The sequence below is a fragment of the Neopelma chrysocephalum genome, unplaced genomic scaffold (assembly GCF_003984885.1).
Source record: "Neopelma chrysocephalum unplaced genomic scaffold, ASM398488v2 Primary Assembly neopelma1_43, whole genome shotgun sequence".
Classification (NCBI taxonomy): Eukaryota; Metazoa; Chordata; class Aves; order Passeriformes; family Pipridae; genus Neopelma; species Neopelma chrysocephalum.
The window spans coordinates 18,160,199-18,183,500 of NW_020897702.1; the positions used below are offsets into that span (position 1 = coordinate 18,160,199).

A 23,302-nucleotide genomic window follows, 5' to 3' on the forward strand; every position below is an offset into this window, starting at 1 on the left:
CGGGACAGAGCTCCTCATGTGCTCGGTATGGAGATTGACCATGAGAGGGTGGAAGAGAGGCAGTAAAAGCTCTCTTGGTTTTTTTCCTGTAGTCTGTCAGTCTTGCATTTTTTCCCCTGGGCAGCTTGTTTGCTTTTTACAGGGTGCCTTTGTGTGCTCACAATCCTTTTCACCCACAGCAAAGCCTGGCACGGGCTGGCCCTTACTACTACACCTGATGAGCAAGAAGAAGGTTGCACATCCCACTGGTTAGAGACTCCTTGCAAGGAAGGGCTGCTACTATTCACCTGCCCTTTACTTTTCCCCAGGAAGAGATTAGTCTCCCTTCTCCAGCCTTCACCCCCACAGGCAACACACTCCATCCCTCTACTCACCTCCCAAGCTGTCTGAGTATTAAGGATGTTTCCTTCTCCTCCCTTTGTTCCATTCCTTCCTAGAAGCATGCAGGGACTTTTCACTATCCAAATATGTCTCTGTTCTCTCAGTGCCTCAAATTGCCAGCTTCCTGGGGAACACAGAGCAGATGGTCCAGCACTCATGTCAGACATTGACCAAGGAAGGAGCTTCAAGGTCAGTGGAAGAGGCAATAAAAGACACATGGTTTCTTCAAGCTTCACAGCTTGTTCCTCAGCATAACTGTTAGCACATCTTTGAAGTGGAGCAAAGCACAGGGGAGGAAACCTGATCCCCAGAATGAGTCCGAGCACAAATTTTATAAATATTTACCAAAAGACTAAAGGCTTAAAATGAGAGATCTTGTCCAAAAGAATTCTAGGCCTTCAGGAAGGCAGGTCTTTGGGGAACACCAGTGGAGTTCAACGGGCACGAAAAGAGCAAGTTGAAGACTGAGGAGAAAAAAGTCACTGGGACAAAGAATCAAAGACAACCGAAGCATCCAACCATCACCTTTATTCAACACAAACCTAACACCGTGCTTAGGACAAGAGTTTAGCCTGCTACAGGTTTGCAACGACAGTGATTGGGATGGTGCCTCTGTCGAAGACCACCCTCTAGTGACTGATACCGGCATTTCTTTGGCGTTTCGAACCGCTATGATCTCTCCTGGTTTAAATAATTCTTTTTTTTCTCTTCTAGTGAAAAGGGACATCACTCCCATGGGCAGCAGCTCTACATCTGCTCTTCTTGTGAGGTGTCAATGCTGCAAGAGCCTTGGCATGCTCAACCCAAGCAGAAAACCCTTAGCAGCCATTCATTTGTTGGTCTGATGCAACATCATGTCAAGTGAATACCTTGTATTTAAGGCAACTTTGCTTTGCACTTCAAATCAAAAACCAAACAAATCAAACACTTCAAACACCAAGTGGAAAGGATTAAACATTTATTTACATACAGATACACATGTAAGCAATTTCTAAGTATAAAAAAGGACATTACAAATAAACATGAAGCATCATACATTCATCATCCTGGTCATCCAAAACACATTCCTTTCTCAAGCCCACTGTACCACACTTGACCACAAGAACTTAAAGAGACAAGCCAAATGCTTCTGACAGCCAATGATTCACAGTTTGGTGATTTGCTAACACCTATACCCTCCCCAAAGACAGCACTACCCCAACAGCGAGATCAATGGTCTGACCAGCTGTAGTGCATTTTTTCCACTGAAATGGTTGTGCTTGATCAACAAGAAACACATTCCCTCTTCATCCTTCTGGCCACATGTTTAAGAATCAGGGTTCTTGCTGAAATTCTGTATATTGTGCTAAATTCAAAACTGTTGGGGAAAAGACAGCAGAGCTTTGTGGGAAAAACTCCAACCCAGAAATTCCTTTAATGCTGTGACTTCCCTGGCATGGGAATTGCAAACAAAATGCTGTTGTTAGTTCTTAAGCAGATTTTTAAAGTACAATTCAAACTACAGTTGATCGTATAAAACATACTTTGTTCATGCTGTAAAAAAAATTACGTGCTTCAATGTTGATTTGATAGTAATCAAAGCTGAGGGTAATTCAGATTTTCTCCTGAGGAGATGCCTTTGTAGCATCTCTAAAAATTATCATAGCTTTCAGGAAAGAGGAAATGTTTTAGTTTCAAAAACCTAAAGGTAATGCAGAGCACAACAAACTTGTCAGTTAGATAACATTACAAAGGGAAACAAGCCAGTAAACATAAAATTAAAATGCCTACTCAAAGTATTAATGAATTCAAATGAGAGCTGGGTGAGTCTTCCTGTATAGATCAAAGGCAGTTTGAAAAAAAATCTCATGATCTGCAAATTCACAGAACAGCCAAATATGTGCAGCAGAACAGAGTGAAGTGGAAATAAAAAAGCAGAAAGAGCCGTGTCCCATATTGACAGCTGAGTGACTGCAGCTGCTCCAATCTCGTGGGTTTTGTTTGTTTTTTTCCTTTTGTAAACAGCTGTGGAGAATAAAATAGATGTAGCATATCTGCAGTGCATCTTATTATGCTGAAAACCATGGCATATTTTAAACTACTTCCCTAATATCCAGAGATATACTTGTCACTCCAAATCAGCATAGCAACAAGCGCTGGGCTTGCTCCATACTCTCATTACATGGCCTTTTCTCCACTAAAATGTTGGCTTCAGAAGTTAGTTTTTCTCCTTCAGTGCTGGCTGTATGTGGGGGTGAGTGGTAACCCTTTCTTCCAAACAGTCTGCAGGAGTTGAGGCAATTGCAATGCCTGAAATCATGGCAGCTGTCCCCACCACAGACCAAGTATTTTATTCTCACTCCATTAAAATGTAAAAACAGCATTCCCTCTCCTCCGCCTGCCCCTCTGTAAAGACTTGGCTGCTGGGGGACACTGTGGCCACTACATTTACTAAAGCTCATGCCAGTGATGCAACCCAGCCCCTCGGAGATTTTCACACCACTGCCCCCACGACAGCTCAGAATGACTCTCCTCCATGCAGCCCTAAGTTTCACTGGCTGGAGAGCAGCATCCACCTGCTCACTTGTACCGATCCCTTCCCCTCATTCTTAACATCTGAATCTCTTGTATTGGTCCCATAGGAAAGGACACATTCCTTAAAGGGTGCCCTAGCTGGAATGGGCTTACTGAATTATTAACTTTATGTCCGTAGCAAGGAGCTTGAGGTGGCACAGAAGATGAGCCACTGATGCTCTTCCTTCTAACCAAAGCAGGAATGAGAGCCAGTGGTTCATGCAATCAGGACATCATGCAACCCAGTCTGAGACCTCCCTTCACAGTCCTTGAGGCATGAGCAGTATTGTGAAAGAAGAGTCACTGATGAGAGGTACAAGAGAAATAAAGCTTTGAAAAGTGCCAAGATTTACATTCTCAAGACACCAGACACACCAGAGCCTTTGATTGCTGCCTGTGAAAGCATAAGAGTACTTTTGACATCCCCTAGGCTCCAGGGAACCATGCACAGCTAAAACCATGACCGACACAGGTTTTAGCCATGTCATTTTTTCCCCGTGGACCAGGGAACTGGACTTCAGAAGGTGCTCAGCAGGGACACCCCACAATGTACTCACAAGTGCATGTCCTTGGAATGTTATCCCAAGATAAGCATTAGAGGAAAAAGCAAAGGTGTAAATGTAAAGGTGGCATCTGCTTCTTGAGTTTAATTATAGCACTAACCAGAGCTAAAATTACCTTCTGAGGTTACTGAAAAAGGATAACTAGTTCAACAAATGTGGTCACATCCGCAAAGCGCTAATTGCAAGTTATTAATGTGAACAATCTCTGAGTACTGTAAAGCCAGCTCCTGTTTATCCAGACAGAAAAACTGAGCTGTTAACCCTGACTATGCTCTTAAAACCAGTCTAATGTTTCACTGACAACATTTACAGCCTAAATTACTCATTGCCATCTCATTTCTGCAGTATCTGGGTTATCTTTCCCCAGTTACCTCTTGACCGTATTTGGAGGAGCAAGCTTTAGAGATTAGGCTTTCTTTCTGGATGTGTGTCTCCCACTTGGAAAGAAACAAAGATCCTCAACTCACACAGGATAGTTTTTACTTCTGGTTTAAGTTACAGCTTGTTCACATGAGGGGAAAGGGTGTAATGGCATCCATGAGTGATGACAGCCAGTGATCTACCCCAGCTGGATAGAGTATAGTACAGCAAAGGCGACTTTGGGTCAGTAGAGTGAGGTGGTGATTACCGAGGTAAGTCAGAGCAAGGCAGCGGGCTTTGGGAGCCTTGCATCACGGTCAGCATGATTACCCTGTTGTCTTTCCTAGCCAAGATAAATCCTAAACTGAGGCAGATGTGAGATCAGTAACATTTATGGTACATTTAACTACAACTCCAGTGGATGATTGCATTTCAAAGACATGACCAGTTGTAGTTTAGGCTGCTTTGCTTAGGATGCACTACTTTTTTGTAAGAAATCAAGCTAGTTTCCCCACCACTCATCATGTTGATCCTTTGCTGCTTGTGAACAGTAACTACAACAATTATTAGCCACAGCAAAAAGAGAACAGACTTGATGCAAGGAAAAAGGGTGATTTCAAAATCCAAATTTGTTCAGATAACAAATAAAGTTTATAAACAGAGGAAGAAAACATTTTGATATAACATGTTTCATGTGGTTTTCACTATCAGAATTGATTAGAGTATTTCCTTTGTCTCCTTAGGGTTTTCTGGTGAGCCCTTACGTACATTTAAGGACAGAGAGTTTCCATACTTGCTCACTGGGAATTCGCAAAGTTTCCTCTAGAAACACCTTTTTCTAACTGAATTAACTCAAAAATGACTTTGTTGGTAGGAGCCACCCACATAAGGATATTGGGTGCTTTAACATTAAAAGTAAAAGAATGCAGAATTTCAGACTATACTCAATTTCAAAGCATCCCTAATGAAAGTCCAATCAAAACCTAATCCACAGATGCAATTTTAAAAGTGGAGTGGATGGAGAAAATCCTGAGCAAGCAGAATCATCTCTTTACTTTGCATTTGTTGCTCCACAGAGTCATCTTCCCCTTGCACAATGGGCTGTAGCACTTCTGCCCCACAGCCAGGAGAGGATTTCTGTGACAGTGCTTCCAGCCATATCCGACCCCAATAGCACCACAGGTCCCCAACGGGCAGCCTATCCTGCACGTTTACTCAGCCTATTTTAACAGCTGGAGAATTTCACCTATTTTCCAACTGAATTCAGTCGCTGACTGCAGGAATCATGCCAGCTCAACATTTCAGCCTGATTTACAGACAGCTCTTCATACTGAAAAGAGAAGACAAGTGGAAAAGCAGCTGGACAAACAGCAGTCCTTAGGGATAATGAACAAGGCAAAACCCAGTGGGTTTGACTATAACTAATTGCATCCCTTGTCAGTAAAAGCTCAGGAAAGCCTGTTGTCCCACGTGTGTGCACCTACCGTGCTTCTGCATCACTAATTTCGACTTTCCTTCTTTTCAAATCACTGTCTCCTGTGTCAACCTCAGTCTGCTGCTGTTATTACTGATGCTGAAGGAATTCAATAGCCATTAACTGCTGAACCTAGACTAGAAGGAGCCAATTGTTACCAATTCAGCCATTTCAAAAAAAGACAAACAGCACCAGCAGGCTGACAGATTTTAAGGGCTGTTTCATGTGTTCCACAGCAAAGAACAAAGTATCTTGCCTGACAATTTGTCATGTGTGGTTTTCATTAAATAACAATCACAAAGCCATTTAGCATTCAGCACAAACACATATCTGAACTGTATGCTCAAACAACTTATCTCTAGGTCAAATGAAGACTTCAGTGTTTGAGGTAGGAGGAGGCACCCAGCATTCCCGTTCTTTAAACTGTTCATAATTTCACTTTTTCCATCTTATCTCTTTGACCTGAAGGGCTTTTTTTTTTCCCTAGCACTTTCATAGGGAACACAAATAGGAATAGAAGGGAGTCATGGCTTGTCTTAGCAAACTTTAGCTGTAAATATCCAATGCAAAATACCAGCAAGCACTTTCACACCCAGTGATCTGAAGCACAGAATGTTTTCTAGTTTACTTGAGATCAGCTTGACTGAATCAGTGGTTGCACTGGAAATCAGAGTTTAGACCATCTAGTTTTCAAAGATGCTTCTACTAATCTCTGCAAATAGGCTTGCTAGACTAAGCAAATACCTGTTGACCATCCAATATTGTCTTCTGCTTGGAGATAATCATTGTGCTAAAAAATGCCAAGAAAGGGTCTTGTCATAAGACTACTATAAAAATTAACATTCACCCAGAAATAAGATTACTTCATGGCTGTGAATATATTGCTCTGAAAATACATTAAAATCCAGCAATGACAATAGAAGTAATGCTTGGCTCTCTTGATAGTAGAGAACATGCCCAATCAAATTTGGACCCATTACATCAATTCTGCATGACTTTTGGACGCTTGATCCAGCAAGCATCACAAGGCTTTTACTGACAGTTCTCTCAAAAATCCAGCAAGTTGTTTAGTTGGTGAGCTGATTATCACATAATTGGGATTTGTATTTATTTTATGTTCTTTTATTTTTCAAGACTTTGATCACTATGTCACACCACTAAGTTGTCATTACCAGCCAATAAAGCTCCTCTTCCAGTTGGGAAGCCTTCAGCAGTGGATCAGACTGTAGAAGATAAGCCCTCAGTGCTACAAGGAAAGGCAGGTTGTATGCACTCCAGAGATACTCAAAGGTGTACAAAAGTAACTCCAGCAAAGGAGTTACTACAATACAATACCACTTCTTCAACAAGAGGTGTGTTTGCAAAAGTCAGAAAAAGAGGTGAGTCTCCAACTACAGCTTTGGCTTATGACCTTGTAAAATGTTGCACATACCATCATTGTTTCCTTTCAAGTTTTCAAGTATACACAGAATAAACATAGAAAGGAGCCAGTTCAAATTTGAGTGGAGAACATTAGGCCAACTGCAGTGCTCCACCCCGCCCCAAAAGAAAATCACTGTTTGAAGATCGAGTCCTTACATGAAGATTTGCTAGCAATAAAAAGAAATAATGCTTTGAGGTTGGTAGTAGGCTAGTCTCCAAATAGTCACCTACAGATTAGGAAAGCACTAGAAAAAGAGATTTAGGCTTCTAGAAACCTCAAAATAAATATCCAAAAAAATAAAGTTAGCAGTTTCTGCTATTTGAACAGTTCAGCTTGTTCAGTCATGTTAATGCATTAGAATTCCACCTCCAGAAGTGATGCAAGGAGCACCTTAAAATGCATTTATAATGGTACTCAGTAGGGATGAAGAATACCTGCCCAGCTTTGATCCTTTTGGAAACCAGGCTGAGAAACCCATGGATGTTTTAGTGGGCAGTCTCCTTCCTCCTTGATTAACTCAACCAAAGAGCCCAGTCCTATTTGTTATCAATTACATGCTGATAGGTCCAGCATCAGGGAAGTAAGAACAACTACAAATTAAATGCACCTAGTATTGATTTTTAACTTGAGTGTTACCTGACATAGAACCTTCAGCCTTGCTATAAGGAACTACCTAACAGCTGTACAGAAGCAGCTGTCTCTGAGTTGGGTGCTCTTCACAAGCTCAAACAAGGTTGCATTTGGCAATTTGGGGAATGCTCAAGACATTGTCTTTGTCAGCACAGGCTGTATCACAGGGTCCAACACAGCAGAAGCCACCAAATCCCACACATTTCTAAATGTTCCAGATTACAACATGAGCAGAGACTGAAAAGGACCAGGCCAGAGCAGCAGATGATGTGTTTCCCATCTCCTCACACTCACAGAAGCTCTTGGCTAAGTGTTACCTAAATGACAAACAAGCTTCATACCACAACTTCTACATCTTCCTTTTTACCACTAGTCATAAAAGTGGCCTAAAAATAGCAAGAAAATATTAAAAATGGCCATATGACACATCAATTCCCCCCCGACACAGAGTCAACTCCCCATTATGTATCAAAGGCACAACATGATAAAGCCCAAAGAAGCCTTTCCAGGAAACAAAAAAAGCACATTTTAAAATGCCTTTTGTTGTCATTGTTGTTGTTTTTTTCAAGAAGTACTTGCTGGCAGCTTTTTATGTCAATATAGAAGCCCTGTTATAATCTTCAGTAAAAGCCAAATAATATTGAGTAACTCTAAACTGCAGCATATGACAGCCATGTAATTGCCAGAAGAGATTTACCCCAATTAGCTAAACTGAAGTCAAACTTCCAAATATAATTATGTGCACATTCACCATCTTTTGATTTCACTTTAACGCAACTTGTAAATTTGCGATGCATTGTATGGCAGTAGAGGTGGAATAACACCACAAACTCCGTAGTGCTTTGACTTCAGGTATTTTGTAAGAAGAAATTGCCTAAACAATTACATGTACACTGGAGTTTGGGATTAAGAGCACAAAGCATCAAGGAAATAAAATGACTCTACAGCCCTGAACCTGAAAGCTATTCTAGTAGAGACTGGATGCCAAGAAGATACCTTCAAGAGCATCTTTGAGAGCAGTTCCACAAGGTGAGAGGTGGATGAGTTAGACATGGAATGATACTACTTGCGACCCATTGCTATTTCCACTTAGCATTAAAAACAAACAAAAAAAACCTCTACAAAATTGTACTCTTGCCTTTCAACAACAACAGTATCTACAAGCTTTATTTTTAAGCTGGACATATTGCAGACCATCACTTCAAACTGTGCTTTCTTTGAACCCTTATAACAATCCATGTGTGCACAAGACTTTGGTCATGTCTGGTGCACTTTTTCAAAGTTCACCAATGATCTTTCCTAAGGTTAATTTTTTACAGTAGGACATGACTAATGGTTTGTTTATTTATTTATTTTTATTTTTGGAAACTCTTGTCATCCTATGCTGGATATCAAAGAAGAGCACAGTCCTTTCCCCTATGTTCAGGCCTAGAAAAAGAGGTAATGAGATTTTTTTATTTTATGAACAGTGCTTATTAGTGTTTTTTTCTTAACCAGTCTAAGTTACACATTCAGAGAACAGTAATGTAGTAAGACTATGTTTGGTCTATGGAATAACTGCTGAACTGCTAGCACCAAAGGGAGCAACTGAGCTGTATCCATGTTTTCTTCAGTCTTGAAAACGTTGATATACATAACTTTTTTTTCCCCACGTTCATGAAAGTGCCTGTAGATGAGACACATAACACTATTTCAAACACCAGAGTCCTCCATGAAGACAGATGAGCAGACGTTATGTACATGTCCTAAGAGCTCACTCACTGACAGTCTGGAAGATTGCCAGTGTAGTCCAAAGTCAGCATTCATTGTTGGGGTTTTTCTTATTTTTTTTTAACTTTAAAAACAATCAAACACATTGTTCTGTAAGACAGATTTTGATCTCTTCAATATCTTCAAGAGAAGCTGGTCTACTCTCCCATAGAAGGAAACAAAACAGCTCATGTTCTGCATTACATGAAGGACTTGTGCAACTCCTCCTTTCCTGACCTGCTCCACAGACTTTGAGAAAAATGAAATTTAAACCCTGCTACCTTGCCATGTAGTTGGAGCCATCAGCCTGCCATGTTTCCAGCACTGAAACCTGACTCAGGGTAAGTCACATGGGTCAGATTGGCAGGAATTCTTTCAAGCAGATAAATCCCACCAAAAAAAAAAAAATCCTCTTGGCCCATGGCCCACATGTCAGCTCTTTAATTAAAATTACAGCAAGTCAAGTAGCTGATACTTTTCCCCTCTCCTGGTAGGGGGGATGAGACATTGTTCACAAGGGTGTTCTGTCGTGCCTCGCTGATCAACCGGCAGGCCAAGTCCAGGAAGAGTTTTTCCACATTATCCGATTCTTTTGCTGACGTTTCCAGATAGTACATGTCCTGTGCTTCGGAAAACTCTGCAGCTCTTTGCTGGGAGACTTCTCTCTTATCAGCTAAATCAATCTTATTACCTGTATTGATAAAATATTTTAGAAAAGGAATTAGTTTGACTTCAAAACCAAGACAAACTGAGGTTTAAAAGGAATAAACAGGAGTTTGTTGTTGTATATATGTATGGAGAGTGGTTTTGATATGTAACTCTTAGTGCTTGCTCTCCCCTCCAAATAACAGATTCCCCAATACACTCAAGTTCATTTAATATCAGGGCATTTAATAAAATATGCCTTATGAACGTTCAAGTTAGTTAGCTCTAATTTAGCAGCAAACAGATGCACTGGTGCTATCAACTAACATTAAAGGATTTCCATTTTAATATCTATTGAAAATTCTCCTGTCCTTGCTCCGAGGAGCACTTAAAATGTCAATTAAAGCATACAAGACACTAAATGTGATATTTATCATGTTACAAGCTTTTAAAAAAAGCCCAGCATGGAAGACAGCTTTCCTATTTCAATATTCCCATATAGGATTTGGCTGTGGAGGCTGGAAGAGGGACAGGATTGGGGGGCACTTACAGAGTGAGGCGAGGCGAGAAACCAACCCTCTGCTTCAGAGAGATCAGTTGAGCAGAGAGCTGATTACAGCCTCAAGCAAGTATCTGATATGATTATACACTACTACTGGTCACTTCACTTCAAACATTATGTTTCTGCCATAAGTTAATCTTACAACGAAGATAACAGACCAGGACCTGCAATAACAGGCAGCTGTGTCCACAGACTCAGTAGGCTCAGGAGGAAACATCTCCTGGCCTCACTCCTACCAGCAATTTTGTGAGAACTAGTGGGAGGAAAAGATGGTGTTTCCACTAGCAAGCCTTGTCTCATTGCCCTCCTCTCATATGAGATCGCCTTCTTTCCCAAGAATGCAGTTTCTTGCACCCACTACATTCAATGAAGTTACCTTCCTAAACAGATTACCACCCAACACAAGTGATTTATGGGTGTCACCATCTTCAACGTGTGAATTATGACTAAAATATGTTTTATATGTTGCGCTGTAGATGCTGGCAATTAACTTAATGTTCACTAAAAAATTAATGTGTACATTTGTTAATCATATAATAATTATTTCTGCCCATTTGTACCCAGGCCATACTCAAGGAGTACGAGTTTCTGGTATGGAAGCTCTATGAACCCCACAGCTCACTTGAAATACCACTGGGGCATGTAAAACTCAAAAGAATTATTTTTTTTCAAATACACATTAAACAGTCTTTACAATTACCTAGACTTTTTCACTTAGACAACAAACTATTAAAGGTGATATCAACACTGCAGCATGAAACTTTTTGGCTTTCCCCAAGTTATTTTTCCATTGTTCTTTATATATTCTTGGACCCTTAAAAGCCAAATCCTGACTATCAAATGCTGAAAGCAGAGTATGGAAAAGCATGGGTAGGCAAAATAACCTTCCCCTTGCTTATAGCAAACAGATGGCCTGAGGTCTGTTTTGTCTTGAGTTGAAGCTCTACAGATCAATATAACATTCAGTTATTTATTTTTAGTTTCCCTAAAATCCATGCAAAATTATCCAGTTTTCCAGCTCTGCCCCACCTATGAATGCTATGACCCACGCAACCACCTCATCCTGATGTGGTTCCCAGATCCTGACCATTTAAGACAAGACTGGTTGTCCCACTCCTATGGGGTACAGCAACCTGCAGTCATCACCAGCTTGAGCAGATCCTCACATATTTGTAGCTTGGAGTCACAAGGAGAACTGCTCTATTCTTAGCTCAGTTGGTAGCTGCCCCATCCACACTTTAGTCCCTTATGGGACCACGTGGTGGAAAGCATCCCCCTCTGCATGCAATAGCCTTAGGCCTGAAACAGGACCACACTTCAAAAGGTGGCCATAGCATCTTGAACACCACTATCATTGTCTTGGGGTTATTTGCAGAAGGAATGGTTCAAGCACTGGGTTTAAGGCACCAGCTGGACCCTGCGCCCACCTACAGTTACAACTGGTTGGCAACAACATCCACCAGACCAGTTCAAGCATCCTGCACCAGCAGGATGCCATGTTTTCCTCCTGCTAACACCTCCATCTGCCCCTTGATACGCACAGCTTACCCCCTCCTCACAGCACCCTGCGAGGGATGATTGTCACTTACCCACTAGCACAGTTATGACCTTATTGCTGGCATATTGCTCAATTTCCCGCAGCCACTCAGGGAGGCACCGGAAGGATTCCTCACAGGTGATGTCGTAGGTCAAGATCAACGCATTAGCACTGCGATAGTAACTCTGTGTGATGGATCGGAATCGCTCTTGTCCTGCTGTGTCCCAGATCTGCAGCTTTTGACATAACAAGGAAGGGTGGTAAAAGGAAAAAAAAGTTATTTAACTTTTTTATTTCATGGCAGCACTGTTTTGACCTAAGTTAAACACCCTCCAGGGTAAAGCAATGCTAGGAAAGCACTTAGCTCTTCTCCCTTTGGCTTCCCTTCCCCCAGCACTATTTGTTTCGATTCTTGCACTTGTGGATTGAAATGCAAGGCACAAAGTCAGCTGGCACTGCGGCCAACTGCCCCTGGAAGCTGCAGGTCTCTGCGCTTTCATGTGACTTCCAGCATCTCCCTCTACTGTGGACAGAGCTGCTGGCCTGGAGTTACAATGCAAGTGCTGGAGGGAAAGTCACTTCTCCTGCCCCTGAAGTTCAACAACAGCAACACCCATTTCCAAGAACAAATAAGAATGCCTCTCCTCTAGCTCCCAAAGCTGGTTATAGTTACTCTGAGATGATGCACTGATGAGTGGAAAGCAAAGGAACAAGGAGCTCAGCTGAAGGCTCTGAAGGCTGATCTAGGGATTCTAATGCACTTCCTCTCTACAACTTCTCTACAACTTCAGCCATCTCATTTTGCCTTCCTAACATGTAGAGTTGATTGACATGGCCTTAACTATATCATAGAATCACAGAATGGTTTGGGTTGGAAAGCACCTTAAAAACCACCTAGTTCCAACCCCCCTGCCATGGGCAGGGACACCTTCCACTAGACCAGGTTGCTCAAAGCCCCATCCACCCTGGCCTTGAACACTTCCAGGGGTCAGGCATCCACAACTTCTCTGGATAGCCTGTTCCCATGTCTCACCACCATCAAAAGAAGTCGTGAGTGTTTGCCAAACCCTCAGGATCCAGGAAGACAACATACATTTCCCCATATAAACTAAACTTATACTGGTTTTATATTTTGACCATCTGATAGTTTTTGGAGGGCCATCAAAACCTCAATCCTTCAAAAAGGAAGTCTAAGAACAAACATCCAAAATTAACACATTTCAAGATAAAAGAGTATTTCTCTTCAGCTTTTCTTTTTTTAAAGCACCTCTTTGTGGAAGCAAATATGTGAAAGGATGATTTCCAGCCAGAATCCTGTGTATTTTGCAAAGAAAAAGGTGTTTCAGAGTTTTTCCATATATTCAGCAGCCTGTAACAGAGAAAATCTTATTCTTGCCCAGTTCCAGAGCCAAGCTACATCAGCCACTCATCATAAATATGTTAGTTTGAAATGAGAGCTTCCAGTAGCAGCTTTCAGACATGGGGTATGACTTTGAAAAAAATACTTTTTTTGCAGAGAAAGTAATTTGTGGCTGGCTCACAGCCCCTGGGCACCTTTGTGCTTTAATCTCTTGGCATAGTTGTATTTAAATGGCTGAACCTGGCACCTGTAAAGTGATACAGAAAACCATAAATGAAATTACTTGAACGTGAAAATCAGATAATGAATGAGTCCTCGTTAAAACAAACCAGCCTCCAAACTGTGGCATATGGAAAGATACAGATAATTCTGTTATTCCTCAGCTGTTACCCAGGAAAAACATTTACTGACTGTCTACTGGTTAACTCCAGCTTATACAGGTTCTGCATTTATTGAGAACATAAAAACTTGCTGTGAATATGTTCTTCCACTGCTTTAATCTAACAGACATTGAAAACAGAAGGGGACTGTGCTGGAGAGAGGGTTTCTCACTGGCTGCAGTTATGAGTCTCTCTCTGAGCTGAGTGTCCCCGATCTTACAGCCACTGATAAACTCTTCCTGCACACAAAATGCGCATCTCACACTTCACCTCATTGGTTATTTCTGCCAAATAAAATATTTCATAGCAACCATTTTACTTGTATAATTTTTTATTTTTTTTTCAAAATAACCAAAGGACTGTGTCTGATTCAGCCTGTGGAAAATCTAGATGTTTATTTTCTTGGAGCTTCCCGCTCTCCCAATGTTTGCACATACACTTAGCTTTCCACAAAGTATGAGATCACAGGTCCATGTAGCACTAATGATGCTAAGCTCTGACCAGCACAGTAACTGCTGGTTCAAATTTGTGGACCCTCTTGGTACCATTGTTGCACATAATTTTGGGGTTTATTAGAAAAAGCCAGATAAAAATCCCCCTCAACTGCACAGTGCTCTCTCAGCTTATTGCCCAGTGAGCTCTAGTAGCTGTTCATATCTGAAAGAGCTTGCATACAGCTTTCATACCAGCAAGTCCCTCTTCACTGACTTTCTAATGACAGTTTTGAAAGTTGAAAAGTATTTTTCCCCAGAAATCTCTATTCTATTTTCAAGACTAAAAACTTTTTTGGTAAACAGCTCTGGATCCCAGCAGATATGCAGGAAAGGCTGCTCAGTACAGAGGCAGAGTCATGGTTCAGGCACTGCTAAATGATCCAACAGTCAGGTTTGACCGAGATGTCATTTTTATTGCTCTTTGCTCTGACTCATTCCTGCTTTTCCTGCTCATTAAATGTTTATTTTCACAAGCACTGCTTACTCAAAAAGTTTCAGCTACAATATCACCCCCTGAAAGAGATCTGTTTGCCTTCCAGACTCCAGAAGGCTCATTCAAATATCCAAATATCTTACTAAAGCTTAGCCCTCCAAAGCTTAGTCACTGAGGCTGAGCTCCAGCAACTCCAGTCTACTGCATTGGTGGTGTCAGGAGAGGGACTTTAAGAACTCATTTGCTATGTGAAATACAGCTGGTATGTCAGCTACCACTTACTAAGGCTCTGTGACACACAATCCTGCCTCAGGGTGATTCAGGCAGTTGCTTGGAGGGACACTTGTGCATTCATCACACATTTGCAGAGCAGCAGGGACTTCTCATTTAGCTTGTAGAGCACCCCATAACCGTCCTTGCCCTGAGATAGCCCATGTTGGCATGACTGCTCCCAACATTCACTTAAGGAGTTTGCACAGTCAGCCCAAGTTAGTCTTAAAACAGGATTGTATCACAGGAGCAACAAGTGAAACAGACAAATCCTTAGGGTGAGTTCACCTATACAAAAGCCAGACTTCAGATATAAGTGATGTTCTTAAGGCTCCATCAATACTTGACAGAGAACCAGATGCTTGAAAAGGAGAGGTGTCTGAGGTGGATGCGATTCATCTTCCCCAGGATTCCTCTTCTCCCTCCACTGACCAGGACAATCTTGAGACTTCTGGTTTAAGCCAGATATATAATGGGAAAAAATGAATTCCACCTCCAGTGCAGTGATTAAGCCATTTACCACCTCAGATCCTCTGCGCTGCTTCACTGGAGCCAATTTTGGCTGAAAGAAGCATCTCTGCAGTCTGAGGAGCTTGGACAAACAGCATCCGTGTCCTGGCCAACGTTGCTACTGCCCGCTAATGAGCGCTGAAACCACTGGGCTGAGCACTTAACACCACAGGGGCTACACGTAATCTGCTCTGTCTCTGCCTGCTGCTCTGTCCCACTTGCACGGCCATGTGCTGAATATTAACTCAGTCTTTAGCAGATGAAGGTATTTATGCCTCTTGTCCTTCACCTGCTCAGGCAGGAAGGTCTCCTGGGCAAGCACCATCACTTGCCATCGGTTTGCACAGCTCCTCATGCAGCAGGGTGGCAGGCTGCTGACATGATCACGGCTTTTAAAATCTGTCCTGAACTTTGGAACACACCACACAATGTTCTTCTTAAAAAACCTCTGTCGTGAAACACAGGTTAAAAAAAGCCCAGGGTTGAAAATCTGCCCAAATCCACTGTTTCCATCCCACCACTGGAATTTCATGCACCCCTGAATTTCATGCTGGCAGAGTAAATCCAGGAGCAGCTCAGGGACCCTACACATCTTGACATTAGAGGCTCAGATAACCATACTCTTCTCTCATCTCTTAGACACCAGAGTAGCTCTAGTGAAACCTCTACTAATGAACAAAGTGGCGTCAGCCAACATCTCAAGGCTCTGGAACCCAACTGTGGATCCCATTAAAGCACGAGATTGGTCCCCAGTCTGCCTTGGCCCAGGCAAAGTAGCTCTCTGCCAAGTGATGCTCAGGCTTAGTTTGGGAGTTAGCATAGAACAAGGACACTTTCCCAGCAGTTGTTTGGTTGCAATCACCCTGTTTTAGAGGGCGAAAGACTTTTAGAGGGTGTGCCCTTTGCAGTTAAACCTGTTGGCTCAAACACTAGTACTGTGGTCATCTCTGCTTCTCCCAAATCTGTAACTTGGCAGAAGTGGAAGATGAGCCTTAATTGTGCAGAACCCAACAGGTCCAGAAGCCTGCTCTACCCAATGGCTGTCTTGGGAGCTCACAGGAGAAGATTTTCATCAAGCACATCCCAGGGAGTACAATAGATTTCTGCTTACCAGAAACGCTGTGAGCCGAGGCTGCACTGAAACACTTCTTTGTGCTTCCTCAACCCCAGCCAGGCAAAATCTTACCATCTCCTAAGCAAGAACAGAGTTTTGCAAAATCTCCCTGTTCCATTTCCTCCCTTGCAGTAGGGGAATCTGTTGCAATCCTGATGGTAATTGTGGAGAGGAGCATACAGATTGTTAGACCCTGCATTGCCCAAGGCATGCCAGAGAGCCCTGCACTTCACCAAGTGCCTCCCAGCAGTGGGAGGGCTGCAGCAAGAAACCTCAGCTATGGTACTGAAACATGAACTTACACTTAAAATCATCAAGGCTCCTACCTTTACTTTTTCACCGTTTATCTCCACAGTTTTAATCATAAAGTCAACCCCAATCGTGGCTCCTTGCCCTGGTGGGAAAAGCCCCTGAAAGAAAACAAGAGTTTGATTAAGCATATATCTGTAGCAAGACAAAACTCTCACTGGGTACCAATCCTCTCTGTTTCATCTTCAAAACTATTCATCCCTTATCCCCTTCCCTGGACACTTATTTCTGTCACATTTAGAGTGTGACATTTCCCCAGCATGAAGGCTGCCATAATTCAACCCTACTGTATTCTCCCTGTGTATACATCTCTAGTTGTGTAGCAAGTCATTGAGTTCAGAGATAGGAAAACAGGAAAAGAAAAGGAGGATACATATAGGGAAAAAAGAGAGGGGGAAAGCCTTTCTACTTCTGTGCAGTTGGAAGAGGCAGGGGAAGGGTGAGGACCTTCCATTGTACTTCCCAATGCATTGAAAGAGGTGTGAGCATCTGCATGGTATGAAATGCCTTTTGCTTCTGCAACCTTGTGCCTTTCCTTTTCCCTCCACCACACCCCATGGCAAGGATAGGCATTTCTGGCAGCTCTCAGCAATGGGGTCACATTTCTGCACAGCACTTCAGGAGTGAAGCACAGAGCCAGCCATCACTGGTGCCACAACAATGGTAAGGGACAGAGTGATGCTTGTGGTATTTGATTGCAGCACAATAAGAAAGGAGTAACAACAAACAAAAACAAAACAATAGTTTTTTGATTTCTGGTCTACCAAGTCATATCAATTTTGCAGCACATCCCTTCCCTACAGCAGCTGCAGCAGAAGTGGCCAGACATTTTTGCTGTTAACCTTTTGGGGTTGACTAGCTTTATTACCACTGGCTGTCACATGTTTTTGGAGACTTTCTAACATCACCATGGCTTTAAAACTGAACAGTGAAGACGAAAATTGCTGACAATATCTAGTCAAGAGTGCAACCAAAACTCCACAATTTGTGTTTTAAGTGCATTGTGCAAAGCCTTCTCTTGCCCCAGATCACAGAAGCATGGTCCTTTCCCTATTATTCTGCCACAAAAAAAGGTCCAGAAGACACTGGACTGACAGCTCAGGACCCAGATTATTTATCTACTAATGACAAATAACAGGGAGAGCTTTGTGCAGCAAAAGATGGGAAAGAGACCAGGAGATGTGCTGATCCTTATAACCAGCCCAGACCACCACCAAAACAGGAGTTATCCCAGTGGCTTTCAGAAGGGAATTTCCACCTTCACAGAGGAATGAGCTTTCTCCAATGCAAAATCCAGAACAGGGCCAAGTGCAGCATTAGATAAAGATGTGCTGCTTGTGCCAGTGTGTCACTATAGGTGATACGTGCACCAAGAGTATGAAAACCAAAATACTTTGGAGCTGTAATGCTGGCAGAGCCCTCAGTGCATAGTCACAGGCTCCATGCTTCATCCCAGTGCTGTCCCTATCCCCCATTCCAAAGTCTCACATCAAAGAGGTAGCCAACTTTACCTGAGTGAAGCGACGGACTAGGCAGGTCTTCCCCACACCGGCGTTGCCAATTAAAACAATTTTGAAGAGGAAATCATAATCTTCCATACTCATTTACGCAGCTGCAAGAGAGAGAAAGCACAATACCATGTGAATCAAGTCAGAGGGGACATGACCTTTTATCCCTGTTGAACTTCATTACTCCAAACATTCAAAGGTCTCCTGGCACACACGTGGCTCCTGAGATAAGGGAGAAGAACACTTCTCACCCTGAGCCGGGGCATCCACGTAGTCAAAAATCAGTTGCCGTGAAACTTTGGCCATATTTCAGTTCTAATGTGCTCTCATCTGGCTGCGCACAAATTAAAGATGCTGGTTTTCAGCTTTCCAAGCAGTGCTTCACAAACCTGAGACATTGATTCCTAGATGTCTCCAAAGGTTTGTTTTGATTTTAACTACATCAGCTCCAAAGGACAGTGTGGACTTTGTCACATTGTCCAAGGGGATCATGTAATTTATTTCTGTGAGGGCAATACCCAAAAACCTCACATGAGCTCCTCCGAGAGGGCACTGGGTACACACAGAGCAGGGCTGGGGCAGAACAGATAGGGAACTTAATTTTAAAACAAATGCAGCAGTGTTTGCCTTAAAGACAAAGAGCTCATATGCTAAAACTGTAGTGGGGACTGGGGTAACAGTTTAGCTGAAAACATTAAAAGACATTTATAAAAAGAAGAAATAATAGATGCTAATACCAATATTACTAGTATGATAATTTTCTTTAGTTTTGTGAGGATAGATTGCTCAAATGGGAATCGAACAGAGAGGAGGTTGGGGCATATCCAGCACACCCCCCCCCCCACAAGTCAAATCTTCTTAGCAGGATGATTTCGGCAACATCACAGGAGATGGGCAGGGTTGCCTACATGGAAGACCTCTATACAGGGCTTCCTTAGGCCACTCAGAGTGTGGGGAGGACCAAACAGACAAATGTAGTTTGCTGCAACTGAGCAAGTCATGAGGAATGAGCATGCACACTTCCATCTCCAGGGCACTCGAGGGTGCTGCCAACACTGTGACCAGAGAAGGGGTCTGTAACCTTCAAGAAAAGCAACAACAGCCAGAAGAGATTCAGTTGGAGACTTTAGGCAGACCAAAACCCAGAGACAAGGGAGCAGAAGGGCAGTGTCCAAACTCCATTATGTTCAGGAGGATCCAGGTATTATATGTGGCAAAGACCTGTCCTCAAGACTGGTCTGGAGTAATGGCATAAAACACTTGAGTGAAGAGATAGATTTACAAGCCATAAGTTCAGATACCAGATAGGACAAAACCTAAGCATCAGTACCTAACACACCAATACCTATAGATTAGGTAATGAATGAGGAGATAGAGCCAAAGATGGTAAGTACAGGAAAAGGATAAGGCAGGTAGGTGGGGAATGGGAAAAAAAAAAAGTAGTATGAAAGTGCTATCCTCAGTAAAGCCCCAGATTGCCTAGAGGATCTTTACAGAGCTGACGAAGGAAGCAAATGCAGCCTGGGTGAAATCAGCTTTTCATGCTCAGCCCAAAGTCAGAGTGCCCTCTCCCACTGCCTCCCAAAGGTCCTTCCTCTGGAGGGTTCATTGCCGCACACCAGAAGGCTCCAGCTACATACCCCGGTCCCACCAAACAGTTGTGATAGGCTTATAGTCAAACAGCCAGAGGATAAAAGATAGAGCTGAACCAGTCTGTATCTGCCTGGCAGGGTTCATGGCAACAGCTCTCCAAGCACCACCAAGAGTCTGATGGACAATGGACCTGGGGGCAAAAGAGGTGGAAGACTGACTCAGCTGCTTCACATCTATGTGGCCCTTGACCATTCCAACAGCCTAAAAAAAGGGTAACCACGCCAATTAGTGACTAATGAGCTGCATCACATCAGCAAATGGTTAGCAGGAATACACTGAGTCACTACACAGACATGTCACTTCGCCTGGGCCAGCAAAGTGCCACCAAACAACAGCTGCTGGAGGTGTCCTGAGGATGCTCTAACACGCAAGACCTTGCAGCTCCTTAGTATCTCTTAGCACATTGAAAGATTGGGACCTTAAAGAACAACCTCAAAAGTGCCCTTTTTTATTTTCTGGGGCTCTTATTTTGTATAATTGCTTCATATGTCCATGATTGGCTTTCCCAGAGTGGGACTGGATAAAAACAGCAGTATTAAAAACATGTTGACAGTGCTCTTACAATGAAGGTTAAAATGTTAATATAAGGTTTCAAGCTTTCACACCGGCAAACATGAAGAAAAATGTGATCATCCACTAAAAGCTATTTCAAGACTAACGATACTCACTCAGCACTGCATAATTATTCCTGGGATTCTTCATACCCCAGAGGGTATGCTCCCCCCAAAAAGATTTCACTTCCATTACTTGTACCCTAAACAATCCAAAATTAAAATTTATCTTCTTAGGAAGCTTAAAAATAAACTTCCTCTGCAGATCTTTGAGCTCAGAAATACCCTAGTGTTACGTCTGATCCCCTTCATTAGGCTCTAGGACTAATCATATGTGATAATGACCCCAAACGGGAACTGAAAAATGAACCAAGACCATAAAACAAACCATGCAATGATGAGATTAAATGTCAGAACGGAAAAGATACAAGAAATGGGGGCATGGGAAGGGAGAAAGCAAAGCAAGCAGCAAGGAAGAGTGAGAAGTGATTTGGGCAGATGAAGTTGACCACCACTGCCCTATTACCCAAACTGATGTTTCTCCCTTAAAGTGCACACATGCTACCCCAGCACGCTGTCAGTGCTGGACACAAACATTGCATCAGTTACATTATGCAATCCTCTCCTCCTGCACCCGAGCCTCTCAGCCAAGTGACCTTTGCTGCTGACTCGCTCATGCTACCCTCCCTGTCCCCAGACAAGATGTGTCTCAACTTCTGCCCCGCTCGGGAATGTGCATCTCAGCAATACAGCACACATTGAATTATATGCTTTTAAAAAATTATAATACGTGGAGCACAACTTGCACAACTTAGCTATTTGTTTTTTGGGGTTTTTTCCTTGGGTTTTTTTGGTGTGGGTTTTTCCCTCCCACCATCTTCTCTCTTCTTGTGTTCACAGGCACAGTGCTCTGCCTCACATCCCTGTGGTGGTTTAAAGTGTTCAGGATGCAGCTGCCTTTCCCACTCTCTGGCAGAGACAAGACACTGTAGTGAGGGCAGGGGATAGGATGCCAGTCCATGCCTCAGCCACCCCTCACCACATTAAGTCATAAATAGGGCTGGCTACAGCACCAAGACATGCCCTATCATGAGATGAAGCAGGAGTAGAGCCCGAGGCTGGCAGCAGGGCAGAAAATTTGGTTTCGTAGTTGTTTTTCCCCAGAGGCAGTTTATGCAGCTCACAACCCAACTGCCTCCATGGGCTGTTCCCAACTGATTCCTGGGGAATCAGTTTTGCAGGGTTTTATTTAATTTGTGTTGTTGCTCTGCTCCACTTCCTCACATGACCCCACACACAGTCACTCTGAGCAGAACAAGAGGCCAGGAGGGGTAAATCGAGGCAGGGAGACCACCCAGAGAAGTGGTCCATCACTGGGAACACAGCTGAAGGACGGTAGGACATGTTTTAGACTTAGCTGGCTTTCATAGAATCATTAAGGTTGGACAAGACCTCTAAGATACAGTCCAGCACTGCCAAGTCCACCACTAAACCATTTCCCTAAGTGACACATCTACATGTTCTTAACACTTGACGGTATGGTGACTCTACCACTTCCCTGAGCAGCCTGTTCCAGTGCTTGATCACCCTTTTAGTCAAGAAATTTTTCCTAATGCCCAATATAAATCTCCCCTGACACAATTTAAGGATGCTTCCTCTCATTCTATCACTTGTTATTTGGAAAAAGAGACTGACCTCCACTTTGCTACTACTTCCTTTCAGGTAGCTGTGGAGAGCAAGAAGGTCCCCCCTGAGTTTCCTTTCCTCCAGGCTAAACACCCCTAGCTCCCTCAGCTGCTCCTCATAGGACTTGTGCTCCAGACCCTTCACCAGCTCCACTGCTCTTCTCAGGATGTGCTCCAGCATCTCAATGTTTCTTCATTTGGGCAAGACAGTGCAATAAATGCTCTTGGTATTTTTCAGTTATTAATTCCAATTCAATGAAAAGACTGGTGAGATCCACCCAAACTAAAAGCACAGAGGACAGGGGCTTTCACCTCTCCTTCTCCCCATCCAAGCAAGCCCCAGCTCCCATGGAGACACCTGAAAAAGGAATGCAGAAGTCGTGGGCTGCTTTCCCTATGCAGCAAGCACTGCTGCAAAAGCAAATGTGCATCAGTCCCTCCCACTTCTCCCAGTGTTTCTTGCTAGAAACTCTCCCATAGCCTGGTTAGCAGGACTTAGTCCTGTTTCACCCTGCCATGGGCTCTTCACTGCCTGTAAACATGGGACAGCAGTACATTTGAGGGAGGAGAAAGACACATTCCATCCTGCTTTTTGTGTTCACCATACACTGCAATGCAAGGAGTTTATCCACAGTAAATATATGCTTCAGGGAATGAGATATCCAGGTATGTTTCTGCTTATTCCCTTACATGATGTCCTCTACGCATTTGCTCCATTTACCTCTTAATTCTGCCTGATCCACTTTCATTTACTTGGCAGTGTTTATCATCTGAACTAAGGATTTTCTTTTTGCAGTGTTTTTTTACCCATTGGTTTGGATGGTCACAGAGGGTCCCTCTTCACCCCTGACCTGCTTTGACCATGTCTTGCTCAGCCTCTTTGGCTACCAACTAAGTGGCAGAAACACAATGTAAAGGTTCAAATACTATCTGGAGGCGTGAATGACTTTGGAGTGATCAAATTCTCCTTCATGTGGATGAAATCACTACTCTGCCTGTCCCCCATCAGCTTTTACATCAGTACCAGTGTTTGCACAAACAACCACCAAGTATTAGTGAGGTTTTCAGCTGATAAAGAAATCTCTGGCACTTCTCTCTTGACTCCTTTGCTCAAGGAAGATTTCCACCTCTAGGCATAATCAGAGCAGGGTCTATAAT

The 23,302-nt window shown here is 43.0% G+C and overlaps 1 protein-coding gene across 5 annotated transcripts in view; it reads right to left on the reverse strand.

Moving 5' to 3' along the window:
* Positions 1 to 1,316: 1,316 nt before the first annotated feature.
* RAB30 (RAB30, member RAS oncogene family) overlaps positions 1,317 to 23,302 on the reverse strand; it is a 48,242-nt gene continuing 26,256 nt past the window's right edge. For 4 of the 5 annotated variants that reach the window (XM_027677487.1, XM_027677485.1, XM_027677484.1 and 1 more), the window contains 4 exons: positions 18,259 to 18,359; positions 16,765 to 16,848; positions 11,930 to 12,113; positions 1,317 to 9,824 (listed from right to left, as the gene is read on the reverse strand). In XM_027677487.1, the coding sequence (XP_027533288.1) occupies positions 9,574 to 9,824; positions 11,930 to 12,113; positions 16,765 to 16,848; positions 18,259 to 18,351 (612 nt within the window). In that variant the 5' untranslated portion in view covers positions 18,352 to 18,359 and the 3' untranslated portion in view covers positions 1,317 to 9,573. Of the gene's footprint in view, positions 9,825 to 11,929; positions 12,114 to 16,764; positions 16,849 to 18,258; positions 18,360 to 18,585; positions 18,667 to 23,302 lie in introns of those variants that run through there. The other variant, XM_027677488.1, reaches the window with a different exon arrangement.